At 35.9% G+C, this 18612-nt stretch overlaps 1 protein-coding gene across 1 annotated transcript in view; it reads left to right on the top strand.

Moving 5' to 3' along the window:
• Pym (partner of Y14 and mago) overlaps window positions 1–12583 on the top strand; it is a 172552-nt gene extending 159969 nt beyond the window's left edge. Inside the window, exon 4 of the mRNA XM_067141933.2 lies at window positions 2769–12583. Coding sequence (XP_066998034.2) covers window positions 2769–3103 — 335 coding nt within the window. The 3' untranslated portion in view covers window positions 3104–12583. The remainder of the gene's footprint in view (window positions 1–2768) is intronic.
• The last annotated feature ends 6029 nt before the right edge of the window (window positions 12584–18612 follow it).

The raw sequence follows: 18612 nt of genomic DNA, 5'->3' as shown, positions 1-18612 counted from the left end.
TGCCAAACTAATAACCTTTTAATCTTGTTCGATTGACGTGTAATCGTGATTGGACCGGGCGAGTTGGCCATGTGGTTAGGAGCGCGCAGCTGTGAGCTCGTATCCGGGAGATAGTGAGTTCAAACCCCACTGTTGACAGCCCTGAAGATGGTTTTCCCATTTTCACACCAGGCAAATGCTGGGTCTGTACCTTAATTAGGGTTACGGCCGCTTCTTTCCCATTCCTAGGCCTTTCCTATCCCATTGTCGCCGTAAGACATGTCTGTGTCGGTGCGACATAAAGCAACTAGCAAAAAAAATATATATCATGGTTGGATTCCTTCGTATGCATACTTATGGCTGGGAAACGGTTATATCTATTAGCATTTAAGTGTTCTTGATATCTTATTTCAATGTTTCTCCCAGTTAGGCCAACATAGAATTCCTTGCAGGATTGAAAACTGATTTTATATACCCCTGACCTCAGGTATTTGTTGGTATTATTATTAACGACATAAGAATTCAATAGTACACTTGAACTTTTTTAAATTCTATAAATTATTCTTATGCCTTGTCTTTTGAAAGTGTTAGTAATTTGATAAATATTATTACTATTGAAAGTGAAAATGGCATAATTCTTGTCTGAGGCCGAATCCTTGATTAAACTGGTGTTGGTTTATTTTTTAATATTATAATATAATTTGTCTGTAAACTGTTTCTTATAACCGTTACCGTGAGCTATGGTGTTTATGGTCCTAATTTTGTCTTTGAAATTTTTGCGAGAGAGAGGGATCTTGAAAGCTCTGTGTAACATGCTATTATACGCCGCTTTCTCATGGGCTCCTGGATGTGTTGAGCTTTGTTTAATGGTGTTACCAATTTGCGTTGGTTTTCTAAATATTTTAAATTATAATTTATTTCTCTTGCTGTTGTAAATAATAGTAAGGTCTAAGTAATTGAGTGAGCCCTCATTTCCAGATTCTTTATGGCACTTTACATGTGGATCTATCTCATTAAGTATATGAGGTCATGTTTAGATATGTCAGTAACAAATACTTGACTGTGGTGAAGGATTTTATGGGGGTTATTTGTTATTACTATTTCTATGAATGTATCAGTAGAAGTGGCGGAAGTATGGATGTGATGGGTGGGTTTGAGGGGCAGTATAATGATGTCATAGGATTTAAAAATATTTTGTAGTTGTAAGGCATCATTGCTGTGGGTTAATAAATTTGTGTTAAAGTCTCCAAAAAGAATAATGTGCTCGTATGTGGGTAGCAGTCTCAGTAAGCTGTCTTCTAAGTCACAGAAGTCCCACACTGTGTCAGGAGTCCTGTATATTACATCTGCCAGTATTTTTACAGTATTGACAATCACCTGTACAAACCATATTCAGGAGCAGTTTTTGCAGCAGCTGTAGACGTGTGTACAACTACTCTTCAGCATAGATTTACAATATAAGACAACCCCCCACCTCGTCTGTTTGTCCTATCATGTCTGTGAATATCATAACCCGTGATATCAACCATACTTGAGGGAATCAAATTACGGAGCCAACTCTCGCTTACAGTGGCAATATGAATTGGACTGTCTTCAAGTATCGCCTTCAGTTAATCGAGATGAGAAGCGATGGACTGGCTGTTGACATGCGTACACAACAGAGCACGAGTATATTGCTCGAGTTCCTTCTCTAAAATAGTCTGAATAGAATGGGTGGGAGAAAGGGCTGAGAAACGGGTGGAGGCGAGCCGTGTCCTTCCAGACGTATGTTCCAGTGAGAGGGCTGCGAAGGATGAGTGTGGGGGGGAGGGGGGGATTGTCTGCCTTGCAGATGAAGGGTGAGGGAGGGAGCAAGGAGGGAGACTTTCAATAGTACTTCTTAGCTGGGGCATGCTAAAGGAATGTAAAACATGCGGCTTACCTTAACTTCCTTGTACGTACAATGTCCAGTTGATTCACACAAAAGCACACACAAATATATACTAAATTAAAAAACATATAACTACATTGATTGTGCATAGTTCCCATGTTGCCTTCATCATACTGCCCGATAAATGAATGCTGTTCCATGAGTTTGTTCACATGGAACTTCTTGCCATCAGATATGTGTATTATTATCTTTCCGTTCTGGCTGTACATATTGTGCACTCCAAATGTCTCTCGTGCTTTGTTCAATGTGTCCTTTCCCAGCCTAGTGAGGGATTCAGTTATAAGTAGTTTGGTGGCTTTAGCTAATGGTTAGGGTGCCAAACTTGATCCCACAATGGTAGCGGAGGAATTTCACTATGATAGGCCTGTTACCTGAAGTCACTACGTGGGCATGGCCAGTTCAACTTTCAAGTTTTCACAGAAAGTTTCTATGACCTACCCGTAAATGTCCTTGTTAGGCATCTCGCTCACTCCACACAGAAGATGACAATTATGCCTGCCGTTCTGTTCCGCTTTGTCGCTCTGAGCCTTTTGAATTTCTAGCAGTTTCTCGGTATCGGCGATGTCCTCTTTCAAAACTGAGAGTTCCGTGCAGATAGGATTTTGGAAGGTTTGGAAGTACTTTCACTGCTAAGTTCCTTTGTTTACCCTCATCTTCCCTTCTCCTTGCCCTTAAAGTTAGTGAAGATGGACATTGTCTGGTGGTGCTCAGGTCTTACAAATCACCTGCCCTTAATACAAGGTCATCAATAAGACCTTTCTTTTGTAGTATTTCTCTTTTAAGGGAGTAGCAATATGGTAAGCAGATCCTGCCCCTTTTGGTTATTGTTCTGTGATGAGATTTTTGTTTCTGTTGACAGGTAAAACAAATAAGAAGAAGAAGAAGAAACAGCAAATTAAAAATGTTGAAAATACAAGTGAACAAAAGGTAAATTCGTCCCAGGCTTGTTCTTCTTCCACCTCAACTATTTCCACAACGACAGAACAAGTTGAACCTCCAGTTACTAACCCTGAAAAGAGAATTAAAAATCTGCGGAAGAGGTTGAAGGAAATTGAAAGTATTCAAGAAAGAATCAATTCTGGGATCCTAAAAAATCCAGAGCAAGATCAGCTGGATAAAATTTCCAGGAAGTCTCAGGTTGAATCTGAAATTGAAACATTGATGGCTCATCTAAATAATGTGATAATTCAGTGATGAAGTTCATGATCCCTTTCAAGTAGCAATAGTAGGTGCACAATAGTACCAGCTGTCCAAGAGCTATTTTTCTCCAGTCTTTTTATTTAACTGATTTAATTTTGTAAAAAGATGGGTCCATAATTCTGTCCAGATCTATCTCTGCTGAGGAGATACGGTGTACAAATAGATAGAATTTTGGAAGGTTCGGAAGTCCTTTCACTGCTAAGTTCCTTTGTTGACCCTCATCTTCCCTTCCCCTTAAAGATAGTGAAGATGGACATCATCTGGTGGTGATGGTACTGTATACATGTACACATGTGCATGTACTGATACTCCACACATGTATTATCTACTGATCTATGTTTTTCAAGTATTGTAACTATACAACTATGTTTGGAGTAGGAAAACACCTTCAACTTTTTTGCATTGTGTTTGTCTTCATATTGCAGTCTTTATTTATACACTTAAAAAAAATAGATGTAACTGTGAACTATTCAACTATGTTTGGAGTAGGAAAAATCCTAAAATTTTGTGCATTGTGTTTGTATCCATATAGCAGTCCTGAATTGTGGAAAATCTATTTGGCCGTGAATTTTCTGCTTTAATGACTCAGAAAATTCTTAGTCAGTTTTTAAAAATCATCTAACTGTAGGCAAAATACAAGCAGGTTATTTAAGTTCTTTTCTTATCTTTTGATAAGTATGTTTTAATCCTTTGAACAGTGAATTTTCTACTGTTTCATACGTCTGTTATCTACTGATCTATGTTTTTCAAGTATTGTAACTATACAACTATGTTTGGAGAAGGGAAAAACCTTCAGCTTTTTTGCATTGTGTTTGTCTGCATATTGCAGTCCTTATTTATACACTTAGAAAAAAAATAGATATAACTATCCAACTATTCAACTACGGTATGTTCGGAGTAGGAAAAATCCTAAAAGCTTGTGCATTGTGTTTGTCTCTATATAGCAGTCCTAAATTGTACACTTAGAAAATAATTTGTGGAAAATCTATTTGGCCGTGAATTTTCTGCTTTTATGGCTCAGAAAATTCTTAGTCAATTTTAAAATCATCTAAATGAAGTCACAATACAAGCAGTTTAAGTTCTTTTCTTATCTTTTGATAAGTATGTTTTTAATCCTTTGAACAGTGAATTTTCTACTGTTTCACAAATCTGTTATCTACTGATCTATATTTTTCAAGTATTGTAACTATACAGCTATGTTTGGAGAAAGAAAAAACCTTCAACTTTTTTGCATTGCTTTTGTCTCCATACAGCAGTCCTGAATTGTACACTTAGAAACAAAAATTGTGGAAAATATATTTGGTTGTGAATTTTCTGCTTTTATGGCTCAGAAAATTCGTAGTCAATTTTAAAATCATAAAAATGAAGGCAAAATACAGGCAGCTTATTTAAGTTCATATTTTGATATGTTTTTAATCCTTTGAACAGTGAATTTTCTGCTGTTTTACATGTCTGTTATCTACTGATCTATTTCTTTCAAGTATTCTAAACCTTTTAGATTATATTTTTCAATTATTTTATTGGAAAAATAACTGTAATTTTCTGCTGATGAATTTGTCGTCTAACCTGTTGTGTGAATAAGAGAAAACAGAAAAGATTCAGGGAAATAAAATTGTGGCATGTAAATACCATTATGTTAAATTTTTGACAAATCCTAAGTATTTTGCTTCTCAGATTTTGGCAGCCATAGTTTGCGGTGCTTAGGGCTGTCGTGCCACAGCTTCTGTTGTTGAGTGGCCGACATTTTGCCATCATTCCAGTAGGCTTTGTCAAGGCTGATTGAAAGCAGAGAAGAAAGGCATGAGTATTTATACTCAGTGTTCGGACTGTGCAGTGAAAGTACACTTGAAATTTTACATATATTTTTCATAACCAAAAGTGTGAGAATTACTGGAGAGAATTTGGTATTTTTATTCAGTGACACCTTTAAATGTTATACTAGCTTTTTTTTTAAACCCGTCTCACTCCCAGGACTTGATTTTTTTTACAACAGTTTGTTAGGTATTTGAACTTAATGTCTTTGACAGTTATATCGATAACCATCATCAACCGCTTATAATTTATAGAATGTGCCATTGGTTTCACAGATTTTTATGTCTATGGCTCTATGTTTGATATTTAAATGTAGTATGTTGTTAATATTGTAGACTCCCTTTATCACATTTTTTGAGGTTTGGAGATAGCTGATTGGACAGTGGCACTGCTGTTGCAAGTGCTACATAAGTACAAAAGTATAATTTGCTCTATGATTGTTCTATATTTGTATCTTTTGAATGTTAAATTTTGATTAAGATTGGTTTATGCACTCTGCTGCATAAATACATAAGCAGGACTTGAGTCCAGGCAGGATGTGTATCTCATCCATGTTGGAGATAGTCTAACTATTTTTGAATGATATACTGAAGATGAGATGTCATATTCTTAATAAGTGCAGTGAGTAGCTTTTTCAATTTGTAAGATACTAAGAGATATGAAATTGTAGTTGGAGGCTTCTTTAGATAAACTTCATTAGAAGTTAGGTGTTACGAATGAGATTGAACAGGAACAACATTCTTGGCTGTGTAATGGATGTCACTCATCAAGTCAGTAACTTATGTTTGGAGTAGGAAATTACCTTCAACTTTTTCTCATTGTGTTTTGTCTCCATATAGCAGTCTGAATTGTACACTTGGAAAAAAAATTGTGGAAATTCTATTTGGTTGTGAATTTTCTGCTTTTATGGCTCAGAAAATTCTCAGTCAATTTTAAAATCATCAAAATAAAGGCATAATACAAGCAGCTTACTTCAGTTCATCTTTTGATAGGTATGTTTTTAATCCTTTGAACAGTGTATTTTCTGCTGTTTTACACATGTATTATCTACTGATCTATATTTTTCAAGTATTTAAGATTATATTTCTCAAATATTTTGTGTAGAAATTGATTTATACAGTATTGGAATACTGAATTCAGTGTTTTGAATATGCGACCACCTATATATAAATATAATGTTGAAATAAGAAGTTGGAATTCATAATTTCAAGTAGTTTTACCAGTTATTTCATTGGTAGGTAGTAGAGTACAAGTAGGATATGTAGGCATAGACCAGCAGATCCAAGCTATACATACTTTCTAGATTTTTAAATTGGATAACTTCATTGTATTTTTTAAAAAACTTTGGGATTGTAACCAGTAGGGCTAGGAATTTTATGCAGTAATTTGTTAGAATGCAAATGGGTATCTCGTATCCTCTAGCCTGCTCTATTGTTTTCGGAGATTTACATAAATTGTAGGGGTTGTAACAGTTTGTACAAATATCAGTGCAAATCTCATAGCAAAACCATTGTCCGGGCAACAGGATTCATTGTACACTTTTGCATTCTGTGTGAAATTTTTGGTTTAATTTCTTATTGCGATATACTTGAATTGTTTCTAAAATATCAAATAGAGTTGAGATATGTGTGTTATAGGTAAAATAAATGAAATGTTGCAGTTGTTTCTTTTTCCAAATGTTTTAATCATTTTCAGCAAAACTGAAATTGACAACGAAAATGATTACAAATCACAAAAAATTTATAAGATATCAAGTTAAATTTTCCCTAATCACAGTTTCCAAATGTTAAAACATTTATTCATTCATTAACTTTGTGATATTTAATTAATAATGCATTGTTGAAATGAAAACCTCATTTGACTTGAAATTTACAGTACAAAATTGTAAAATAATTGTGAATGAATTTTTGACTAAATTTACTTGTGTTGTTTCATTATTGAGAAATTCTAATCATGCTTAGAAAGGAAGGCACTAATGAAGAAGAGCGACCTACATTGGCAATTACACATAGACAAACATTGTCCATTCTGAGAAGAAAAAGCTTTTAGTGCGAGGTAATGCTTTTGATGAATTAGGAAATAGGAAGAATGTTTTTAACGTGGGAAGGACACATCTCTCTCTTACAGATTTTATGTGAACATTGGGTGGTTAAAAAAATCAGGGACAAGTCGGACTTGCAATTATTCTGCAGTATTGTTTAACTACCCCACTATTTACAAGAAATAGAACATTGAGATTTTGTTACAGAACACAGTAGAAATATAAAACTGTATGTTATTGTCCAGTCATATGTATGTTTTGAACCTTGATACAGCTAGGTTCTGAGGTATAGAAATATTATATTAGAGTTGTTGTATGGGGGAGGGGTTTGAATATTCACCCAAATTAATGATTTGGAGGCAAATGTACCAGAAATGATTATGAAACATTTTCTCTTCATTTCATCACTTAAATACAAATTCCTCAGTTAAAATGTATTCATGATTGATAGTGTAGGTCCTATTATATGAAATTTAATTGCCTTTTTTTTTCATTTAACTGATTTAAAGTAGTAAATTAAGCATCTTCTGCTCTTTCTGTTTTTACATGCTTCTGCTTAGGATTCATTTGCTCTTTTGTGATGCTGTCTGCTATTTGCATGTGACTCATAATGAATGTTGCAAGTATTGGCTGCACAAATCCATTCTTTGTAGCCACTTCATTTTGTCTCAGTTCTGTGATGAAATTTTAAAATATGGTTAATTAAGTTTCCAAACTAATTCATTTCTGTGGTAATATCTACCCTATTCATCGCATTGTATTTTGGTGTAAGGAAAGCAGAGAGTGGCAGGTACCAGGAATTCTTAAATGAGTTGTGTGACCTTAGAAGCTACTAAGTCTCACTTTCTCAAAATGCCAGGGTCAGTCAGCAAATGAATCAGGGTTGACAAGCCAATTTTTAGAGATGGAGATCAACAATGAAAGTGAAACATAGATGTTAATCATTAAAATATATCACCAATATTTTATCATTCCATCAGTGCTCCTTCAAAACTTGGCTGTTATCATGAATGAGGGATAAAGCATATATAAAATACAGAATATACACTGGGACTAATAAAATTCAGCATAGCATTGTATTGAGGTTCTACTGTCAGTAGCAATTTGGTAATTGAAAAAGAGTTTTCTAGTCATCAGTCCAATGGTCGTAAGAAAAATATTTTTAGATGGAGTAACAAACAATTGTCACAGTTTTAAATCCAAATCTATCAACGTCATTCACTTAATTTTTAAACTTGTACATACTCGTATATTGCCATCTTTAAATCAACATTGACTTCACTGTTTTTTCTGCTGCCTGACATTAATGACAGTTTGAGGCGTTAACAAGCCCTTTCAATATTTTTTATTTCAATCAGAGAAGAGAAATAATTCCTTTTCTTTTTTATCACAGCAACATATTTGGCAAAGCAAAACTTTCAGTATGGAATGGGTAGTGTAGCTGCATTTTTAGAAGGTATGCACTACTTAGCCTTTTAGTTTAATGTTTTCATAAAATTAATTTACTCAAAAAAATGTTTTTGACAGTAGCCTCAGACATTTAGAAAAATCTTGGTCTGCTTGGTCTCTAATGCTTTTGCTTCAAACTTGATCCTAAATATTATTTTGTCCCTCTCATATTTTGGGTCATCTTACATTACTGCCTGGACACAATTCCAGCACTTCTTTTATTGATATTATAAACTATTCTAGTCCATTCACCTGCCAGACATGACTTTAAAAGTAGACCTATTGTATAATATTCCATAGTAAAGAGCTGCAAAATTACTCTGGGTATAAATAGATGAATGTGCCTTTCTGTATTGCCCAGTAATCCCAACTTGCCCTATTTCTTGATTACTTCATTATTATATAATAAATTGTTAGAAGAATGTCTTCCTAGTTGAACTGTTGCTGGAGTATGTATTTTAACTACATCATTTCAGTTGTCTTCATTCCTAGGGAACTGGTGTATTTATCCAAGAGTGCCTTGGACCCTTATTCCTAGGGCTGTTACTTAATCAGACCAAGAGAGGGGATATATTTTTAAGTACTGTGTCACTGTTCCAAAGTATTAGAAATGTACTTCATAGATAAATGTGCAATTTTTAACTAATGTTTAAGATTCATTAATGAAGCACGATATGTAAGGTTTTCATTCATAAATATAGATAGTCCAGTTCCTTTTTTCACTGTCGAATAGTGCTGTAGAGTTCTGTAAATTTGTTGGAGTGATGACATTGGTGATATTATTACCAATTTTCAACTCCATACCGACCTGTTGTTTACTGGTGACTTTTATTAGTGTATTACTTCCATCCTTTGATAAGGTTAAGCTGTTTTAAAATTCAAGTTTGAAGGGCTATACTTTTTTTTTTCAGGAAATCTCATGCTGAATTCATCCTTTTTCCTAACTTTGAATGATTTTAGATATATGTGCTAGGAATGAAGTGTAGTGTTTAGATAAATTGCAAAAGAATTTTGTGAAATTGAGTCAGAATTAATGTAGCAAAGCTGAGAAAAGAAAGCCCGTGTCAGTATAATGTAGGAGACAGAATGGTGCTAGAAATGGAAATTAATTTTCACTTCTTAATTTTCTGTTTTCTAGTCATGGTTGTGATACAGATTTTTTTTTTAAATTTTATTTATAAATTTATCTTCCTGTATAATAATTATTTATAGTAATGAATAACATACTTTTGGCTGTCATCAAGGAATGTATACTTCATGTGTGGGGAAATATGAAACTAAATTCTTTCCATTCATCATTGAGTTTCTCACCACCGATAATAATTTGACATACTAATTGTACATTATTACTTTGTAAATACAAAAGAGTAGCTTTTTAATCATTCCTTGTTCCACTTGCCTTTATGGGCCCTTGTTTTCCCTTTCATTCCTAGTTTACTGCCTATGCTCTTCTGTTAGGAATGATGTGTTCTTTGTTCTTGTGTAGGCTCATAATTTCACAATTTATAAAGTGGTTCCTGAGTTAAAATTATTGCCTTGTTGGGCTGGGCAAATCCATTGTGTTGTTGCTTCATATAGTCGCTCTTATTTAAAGTCAGATATCTGGTAATACAGTTGCTTAAATGTCCCTCAAAATTAACTTTTGGCATACTTTGGAAAGAGGGAACACTCCTATCTGCATCGATAGTCACCAGTGAAATAAGAACTGCTCTTTGGGGAGTTAGCATGTTCTTCAGTGTTTTGTTTAGCATTTTTTTTTAACATTCAAAAATGTGGCGATCCGGTAAATAAATGTAGTGGTCCTAGGAAAGGGACACTCAAAAATAGAACTTAAAAGTTTTAATAAACAGTGATGTTCTTAGGAAAAAAAAGGAGAGAGAAATGAGCAAAGGCAGTGGGGATAATTAAGGGAGATTCGTAAGTAGTACTGTTTCTTAAATTATTTTAAAATTTCATCATAAGCATAAAGGTAATTTTGAAAAGGCTGTTCCTTAAAAGGAAAAGAAGAGTATCTCTCAAACCGTCAACACCAGCATGAATGGAAGAAAGAAAAAATTTAATATGACACCTTGTCCTTTTCGGTCAAGTTTGACAGGTGGAGGGTGGGGAAGCAACTAGGTGACTTCCCACATTTTTTTTAAAATTTGATGTTTTTAAATACTTTCTTGGGAATCAAAAATATGCCTTTTATTGAAGTCCTCTCATCCATTTCCCTTGTCCAGCTCCTGCCAGGTCGGAATGTTTATGGCACCTTCCCATCTTCCTTTATCTGTGTTCTAACTCCAAAAACTAAAAAAGTAGTTAGTGGGACATAAAATCAGTAATATAACCGTGTTCCAATCCAGCTTTCTTTTAATTACACTATTCGTGATCATATTCAACAACTGTAATCGGGGTCTCTCTCTTGTCCTCCTTCCTTCTATCGGGGTCTTCATAATTTGCTTCAGTATCCTTCCATCCTCTTAACATGTCCAGACCATCTAAGTTTATTTCTATCTATTCTGTTATAAAGCTTTTCCACTCCTATTTCCTTCATGACATCCTCTTTTCGTCCTCTGTCCTTTCATGTCTTTCCTATCATACTTTTTAAAAATTTATTTTTACCAGGCGAGTTGGCCGTGCGGTTAGGGGCGCGCAGCTGTGAGCTTGCATCCGGGAGATAGTGAGTTTGAATCCCACTGTCAGCAGCCCTGAAGATGGTTTTCCATGGTTTCCCATTTTCACACCTCGTAAATGCTGGGGCTGTACCTTACTGCTTCCTTCCTATTCCTAGGCCTTTCCAGTCCCATCGTCGCCATAAGTCCGTTCGTGCGACGTAAAGCAAATAGCAAAAAAGAAAGAAAATGAATTTTATTGGCCTGGATTTTATTGTCCATTCCAAAATCACTGTGTCCTCCCCATTGGTGTTCAGGCACTACTAAAACAATTTTTGTACATTGCTTGCACAATTTTTATCATTTGTTTTCCTAATTCTTTCTGTTGCATTACTTTCCATATCTTTGCTTATAGCCCTGTAATGTGATCTAATGAAATCTTGGTCTGCAATTTTAAATACTGCTATTCCTTTTTTGACTGAATATTTCTGAATTATGGAAAAAAATTGAAATCAGTCCAGCTCCTTGGCGTGAATGGTGGCGTAATTACCTATGGTTCATATGATCCTGGATTCAGTTCCAGTCCGGGTTTGGAGTTTTAGCCACATTTGGTTTCTCTAGCTCGGGGGCTGGAAACACATTTACATATAAAACTTTACCAACTGCTTTAGAATCACTCAAAAATGTCTCCCGTCATAGAGTTGGTTTCAGAAAGGACATCTGGTCATAAAACTGGGTTTAATCTATATTTGTGCTGGCCTCTGATAACTGAGATAAAGGCCAGGAAAGAAGATAGGAGAAAATTTTTGGGGATAGCGTTTTTAAATCCACTGCTATGCCCATTAATGCTTTGCAAACCTGAAACAATTTAATTGTTTGTAGAATTCACAAAAATGTAGTCTTTCCTAACACATTTCTACTGCTGGATTCAGTTGAAGTGGTGAATTGCTCATTTCCTCTCACGGTTACTCTGTCAAATCTTAAAATCATGATGTTATTTATAAAGTAAAATACTGAAGCATTTTGAAAGCCGTTCGCTGAAAAATCCAAACTAATTCTACCTTATGGTTAAAAGCTGCTGCCCAGTCCTGCCATCACAAAGTGCATGTTTCTGAAGTAAATTATTTTAAGTTTGCTGCCTTGTAATGGATATTTGAGTTAATTACTGTATTCAGATTAGGTAGTTGTGTTGTAAATCTCGAATTTTGATGTATAAATTATAAATCAAATGTGTGCAGAAAATAATAATTTCATTGTATCAATAATATATTGATAAATTGTTTATATGCCAGCGATGGCTAGATTTTTAACTTCTGAGTGAGCATAGGACCAGTATACATTCTCAAGCAATGCCAGTAAGCAAGTTTGTATTTGAATTTGTCTTCAGTTTTACAGTCCTCCTCTAGAAAAATTTGACTGAGATTGTAAAAATAAATTGTACATGCATTTCTTTATTTATATGGACATCAATTCTCCTTTATCCCTCTTACACTTACTGTACTGTATATATAGTCATTCATTTTGTACCTCCTAATTCTCGAGGAGAAAAGTTGATTAAATAAAGTTATTTATAATGAACATTTGTGTTGCTTACTATTTATAAAGAATATTGTTATCCATTTATGATGCTGTGAACTGTGTTTTATCTGGTATGAGAAATACATTATCTCGTATCAAACAACAGAATATTATGGAGGCACACAGTTCCAAAATCCGCCTTATCCATTTTAGCAAATTTTTCAAGAGACGAAACATTTCATGCTCATCTTCAGTAGAAAAAAAATATTTATTCATGTTTATTATATCAACATACTTATATCTATATATATATAAAATAAGAGTTTTGTCTGTACATTGCTCAGAATTTGAAAATAATGGTATTTCTGTATCAGTCATGTCCATAGTAACAAGAAAATACACTTTTTACTTTTCCGTAATTTCTGTCTGTCTGTCTGTCTGTATGTATGTATGTACACGCATCACGAGAAAATGGCTGAAGAGAATTTAATGAAAATCGGTATGTGAAGTCGGGGGATGAGCCTCTACAATCTAGGCTATAAATAATTTTACTCACGCTGAGTGAAATGGTAGTTTAGGAGAAGGCCTAAAATTGAAGTCTCAACTATTTGTTATTAGTGGTCTAATGAAAATCGGTATGTGAAGTCGGGGAATGAGCCTCTACAATCTAGGCTATAAATAATTTTACTCACGCTGAGTGGAATGGTAGTTTAGGGGAAGGCCTAAAATTGAATTCTCAACTATTTATGTTATTAGTGGTCGTATTTTAAAGAAAATGGGTATGCAAAGTTGGAGAATAAGTTGCTACAATCTAGGCTATCAATAATTGTATTCACGCTGAGAAAATGGTAGTTTAGGGGAAGGCCTAAATTATAATTCTCAAATATTGTTGTTATTGGTAGTCCTATCTTGATGAAAATCGGTACGTAGGAAATAAGTCGCTATAGTCTAGGCTGTAAATTATTCACGCTGAGTGAAATGGTAGTTTAGGGGAAGGTCTAAAATGTGATTCTCATATATTTCTTATTAGAGGTGTAATCGATGAATGCTACATAACTAAGGTTACATAGTATTAAATTTCCTATTATTCATGTCTTATACATTGTTACCGTACTGGCTATGATCACAAACATATTCATGAATTTAAATTTTTGTTACTAAGTCCATATCAGCGCCGAGTAACGAGAAAATGGGTAAACATTATTTAATGAAAATCACTACATAAGTCGGAGAATAAGAAACTACAGTTTATGGTATAAAATATTTTACAAATCACAGAGTCGAAAGAAAACTAAATGTGAAGGCCTACAATATAGAAAGCTCCTAACATTGATCAAAAATAACATTACATTGACCATTGTTTGTCGTGATGTGCTTTGTGTCTTCTGTTGCCCCTCATCTCCGGTAGATAGGACTACTGCTGCGTACAGAGTATTTTTTATTTGATTTACGTCGCACCGACATAGATAGGTTTTATGGCAACGATGGGATAGGAAAGGGGTAGGAGTGCCTTAGGCCTTAATTAAGGTACAGGCCCAGCATTTGATTGGTGTGAAAGTGGGAAACCACGGAATACCATCTTCAGCGCTGCCGACAATGGGGTTCGAATCCACTATCTCTCGGATGCAATCTCACAGCTGCACACCGCTAACCACACGGTCAACTCGCCCAGTCGTACAGAGTGTAACAGCCTGCCTGAATATTGATGGGAAGTAGCTGGGGAGTTAGACAACTTTCTTCTTTGGACCGGACGAGTTGGCCGTGCGCGTAGAGGCGCGCGGCTGTGAGCTTGCATCCGGGAGATAGTAGGTTCGAATCCCACTATCGGCAGCCCTGAAGATGGTTTTCCGTGGTTTCCCATTTTCACACCAGGCAAATGCTGGGGCTGTACCTTAATTAAGGCCACGGCCGCTTCCTTCCAACTCCTAGGCCTTTCCTATCCCATCGTCGCCATAAGATCTATCTGTGTCGGTGCGACGTAAAGCCCCTAGCAAAAAAAAAAAATAATAAATTTCTTCTTTGGCATGCCATTCCCCTGGTTTATAAATTTTCTGATACTACTGGTACGTAACACACTGGATCATCATCAGCATTCGGGCTATTCAATCCCTACTCTGAGGCACTGATTGGAATGAACAGTATGCATATTTAGCGGAATAATGGCAGATGAGTGTTCATGGCAATCTGCGGCCTGGTCATCCCAGCTCTGGAACTTTGGACTATTAGACTGGCACCACAATCTAACCGCAGCACTGTTCGTTAAAAGTGATATAACGTGCGGCTTTCCATTTGATCGAGTATTTTATATGATAGCATTGCTTTTAATCGCTACATTCATACTTACGTTTTTGTATTTACTTATGTTGATTTCAGTTAGGAAAACCACAAAGTCAGTCTTTCTGAGAATCCCGTAGCGAAGCACGGGTACATCAGCTAGTGCAGGGCCTCTCAGGGTGCATGCACTGTGCACGGTGCAAAAGACAACTTGGCTTGGTTGACCAGAGTGCAGACCCCCCACTCCTCGATTTGGAGCAATAGCGCTAACTCTCTTTCCTCACGCCTGTCTCGCTCGCTCCCCCTGTCTCCCTCTCCAGCACTTGCGCCGTAGCGCTCCAAATCCGGGCTGAGTTTAGCCGAGTAGAGCCGAGTAGCCCAGAGACGAAGCGTTGATCCGAGCCATACCGAGCGGCACCGATGCACAGTGCACGGAGCACTTGCGCCTCGCTCTGCACGCGTGAGATTTTGGGCGTTTGAGAGGCCCTGAGCTAGTGTATTGATATAATTGAAGAGCTACGTACAATTCGTGACATATAAGGAAGATATTTACAAATTAAGATTGGATAAGGAGGGTTTTGGAACTGTCATCATGATAAGGGCGGGGTTTACAAACGTAGTTAAAACTGTATAATGATAATTTTTGTCATTAATTGATATTATAATCGACATTCTTTTATTATGTATGCTCTTTGAAATCATACGGGTAAGGGTGTATTCTGCCCGAAGGCAGGTCCGAACCTCCGCAGAGGTGTGCCTGAGCCGGAGGTTACATACTGTAGGGGGGCCAGTTCCTTTCCACTCCTCCATTCCCTTACCCCCCCCACCAACAGCATGTGGCAACCCATCCAAATCTTGGCCACGCCCAATGTTTCTTAACTTCGGAGATCTCACGGGATCTGGTGTCTCAACACGGCTACGGCCGTTGGCTGATAAAAAATATTTTAATCATATAATGTAGAAGGATATGAATGTCAGTGATTAATCTCAATATCAATCATCGTGGGATAAACTGGTGCGACATTATCAGAAATAGTATTGCCAATAATTTTAAAGAACACACCGTGAACCTGGAACTATATAAACATCGTACTAATGCTTGCTTCATAGAGTGTTATTTGAGATTCATTCCAGTTATGGTGCCCCATGTTTGGATAAGGCGGATTTTGGAAACATCATCTTAGGATAAGGTGGGTTTTGGAAACGTCGGATGAATTTGTGTTACATTTTCATGGGGACAAAGTGGATTTAGGAACAGTTTTCTTGTTGAGAAAGATGCTAAATCATGAGTTACAGAGATGAGCTAAGAACTCAGTTTTCATAAAGAATGGATAAAGCAGATTTTGGAACCGTGTGCCTCTATGGGAGCTGAAAATGTGTGCTATTGCCTACTAGGAAAGTTCAGCATTAGCCAGCAGGGTGAGTACCCATGGATTCAGGAGGCAAGTTACATGAATCCTTTAAGAGTCAGTCTTGTAATAGGTTCCAGCAAAATGCAGTGATTGTATGTTTCTCAAGGCCATGGCCTCTTCTTTTAACATTCTAGCTCTTATTTATATACAAATACTCATTTCATAATGCCCACAACAGAAACAGGTTACATTAAAAACAATATCAGTTATTCCAGTTCAGGTTTTGAATGTAATATGTTAAGATGTAAATGTATAGTGTATAGTTAAAATAATAAACTTTGAAATGGAAATCTGTGTTGGATATTCAGCCCGAAGGCTGGTTTGATCCTCCACAGCTCTGCCAACAGTTGCCATAGATAGCCTAGGCATTGCTGAAGAAGCATACTAAGGAAATGAGGAGTGAGTTAGTTTCCCGTTGCTTTCCTCACTGAGCCAGACATTGCAGTTACATATCAGTCTGTAAAGCCCACCGGCCCTTTGAGCGATATTTTCATAACAGGGACTGGCTGCATAAGGAAATGGTATTACTAGCATGGGCCATACCTCGGACACTTTAATATTATTGCATAAAATGAATTTCATTGCAAAGCCTGTATTGTCGTTGGTATACTTTAGAAAGGTACAGCCAAAGGTTCCACCTTTACAACACTATCTTTTTTTTTTAATTGGCAATTAACAAATGTCGGGACATGTTTTGTCCTTCTTGGAGGACATCATCAGCCAAAATTATTGTATTGTATTTTATTTCATCCAACTGATCATACAGTGATATGGGACACGTCAATAATCATATTTACAGTAATAAAGGATAAAACAGTAATATACATACCATGAGAAATAAAGAGAAATAAACAATATAGTAAAGAAGCACAGACAAAAAAAAATTTAAAGAAGACGATACATAAGTTAATTTTCAAGAGCTAAGTATTCTTCAATAGAATAAAAACAATGGTTAGAAACAAACTTGAATAATTCTTTCTTAAATTTTGAACATGGTTTTATATGCTTAATGAAGTCTGGCAGTTTATTAAACAAATGTACTGCATAACTCAACCTTGATTCATAAAGCTTAGTTTTATGTGGTTCTGTGTGTATTTCCAGTATTATACCTTTGCTAGTTGCTTTACGTCGCACCGACACAGGTAGGTCTTATGGCGACAATGGGACAGAGAAGGGCTAGGAGTGGGAAGGAAGCGGTCATGGCCTTAATTAAGGTACAGCCCCAGCATTTGCCTGGTGTGAAAATGGGAAACCACGGAAAACCATTTTCAGGGCTGCCGACAGTGGGGTTCAAACCTACTATCTCCCGAATACTGGATACTGGCCGCACTTAAGCGACTACAGCTATCGAGCTCGGTAGTATTATACCTATGTACATCTGAGTTTATGGTGAAACTGATTGTATTCTCTTTCATATATACAAGTGTTTGGAAGATATAAAGGCTAGGCAATGGTAAAATAGAATAAAGTTTAAAATATTTATTTCAGCTTGTCCTGTTGACACTGGCCATTCCTGTAATTATTTTCTATTGTAACTTAAAGATGACTTCTCTATATTGTGAATTCCCCCAGTAAATTATTCTATAGGTTAGTATGGGATGAACATATGCAAAATACATTATTCGAGAAGCTTCTAAATTAAAACTATTTTTTGAAAAGAAATTCTAAGTTTTTCCCTAGTTAATGATTCATCCATCCACAAGCCGAGCATTTTTGTTGTTGATGTGTACTCAACTATGGTCTCTCCAAATGATATTGGACAAAATTTAGATTAATCTTCTGGTGAAATCTAATCCCAGAAGATTTCTGTTCGCTTAAGATTAATTTATTATGTTCAAGCCAGCTCAGGATATTACTCACTATATTGCCTGCCTTTAATTCTAACACTTCGGAACTTTCACCAGCTACAAAAACTGTAATATCATCTGCAAACAAAGTTAATTGCACTCCCTGCATATCATCGACAATTTGGACTATATCATTGATACATACTAAAAATAATAATGGTGCTAAAACTGACCCCTGTGCAACACCATGATCTGTGTTTCTGGCACAGGAATACACATTCTTAATTTCATTTTTGCTCAAATCAGTACTGGTATATGATATTTCAACAATCTGTTTTCTATCCCGTAAAAATGATTTGAACCAGTTATAGGCCATTCCCCGAGCTCCATACATGTATAACTATTCTAAAGACAAGCTGTGGTCAATTATATCAAAAGCTTTTGATAAGTCTAAGAAAACACCTTAACATGCACCCTTCCCATCTAGTGTGTCATATCCGTTCAATAAAGTTAATGAATTCTGTGGTAGTTGAACTATTTTTATGAAACTTTTTTTGTTTTGCTATTTGCTTTGTATCGCAACGACACAGATAGGTTTTATGGCGACGATGGGTCA

Source organism: Anabrus simplex, chromosome 2, assembly GCF_040414725.1.
Source record: "Anabrus simplex isolate iqAnaSimp1 chromosome 2, ASM4041472v1, whole genome shotgun sequence".
Classification (NCBI taxonomy): Eukaryota; Metazoa; Arthropoda; class Insecta; order Orthoptera; family Tettigoniidae; genus Anabrus; species Anabrus simplex.
Note: the sequence above shows the minus strand (reverse complement) of the source record. Positions and strands in the feature narration are given on the sequence as shown.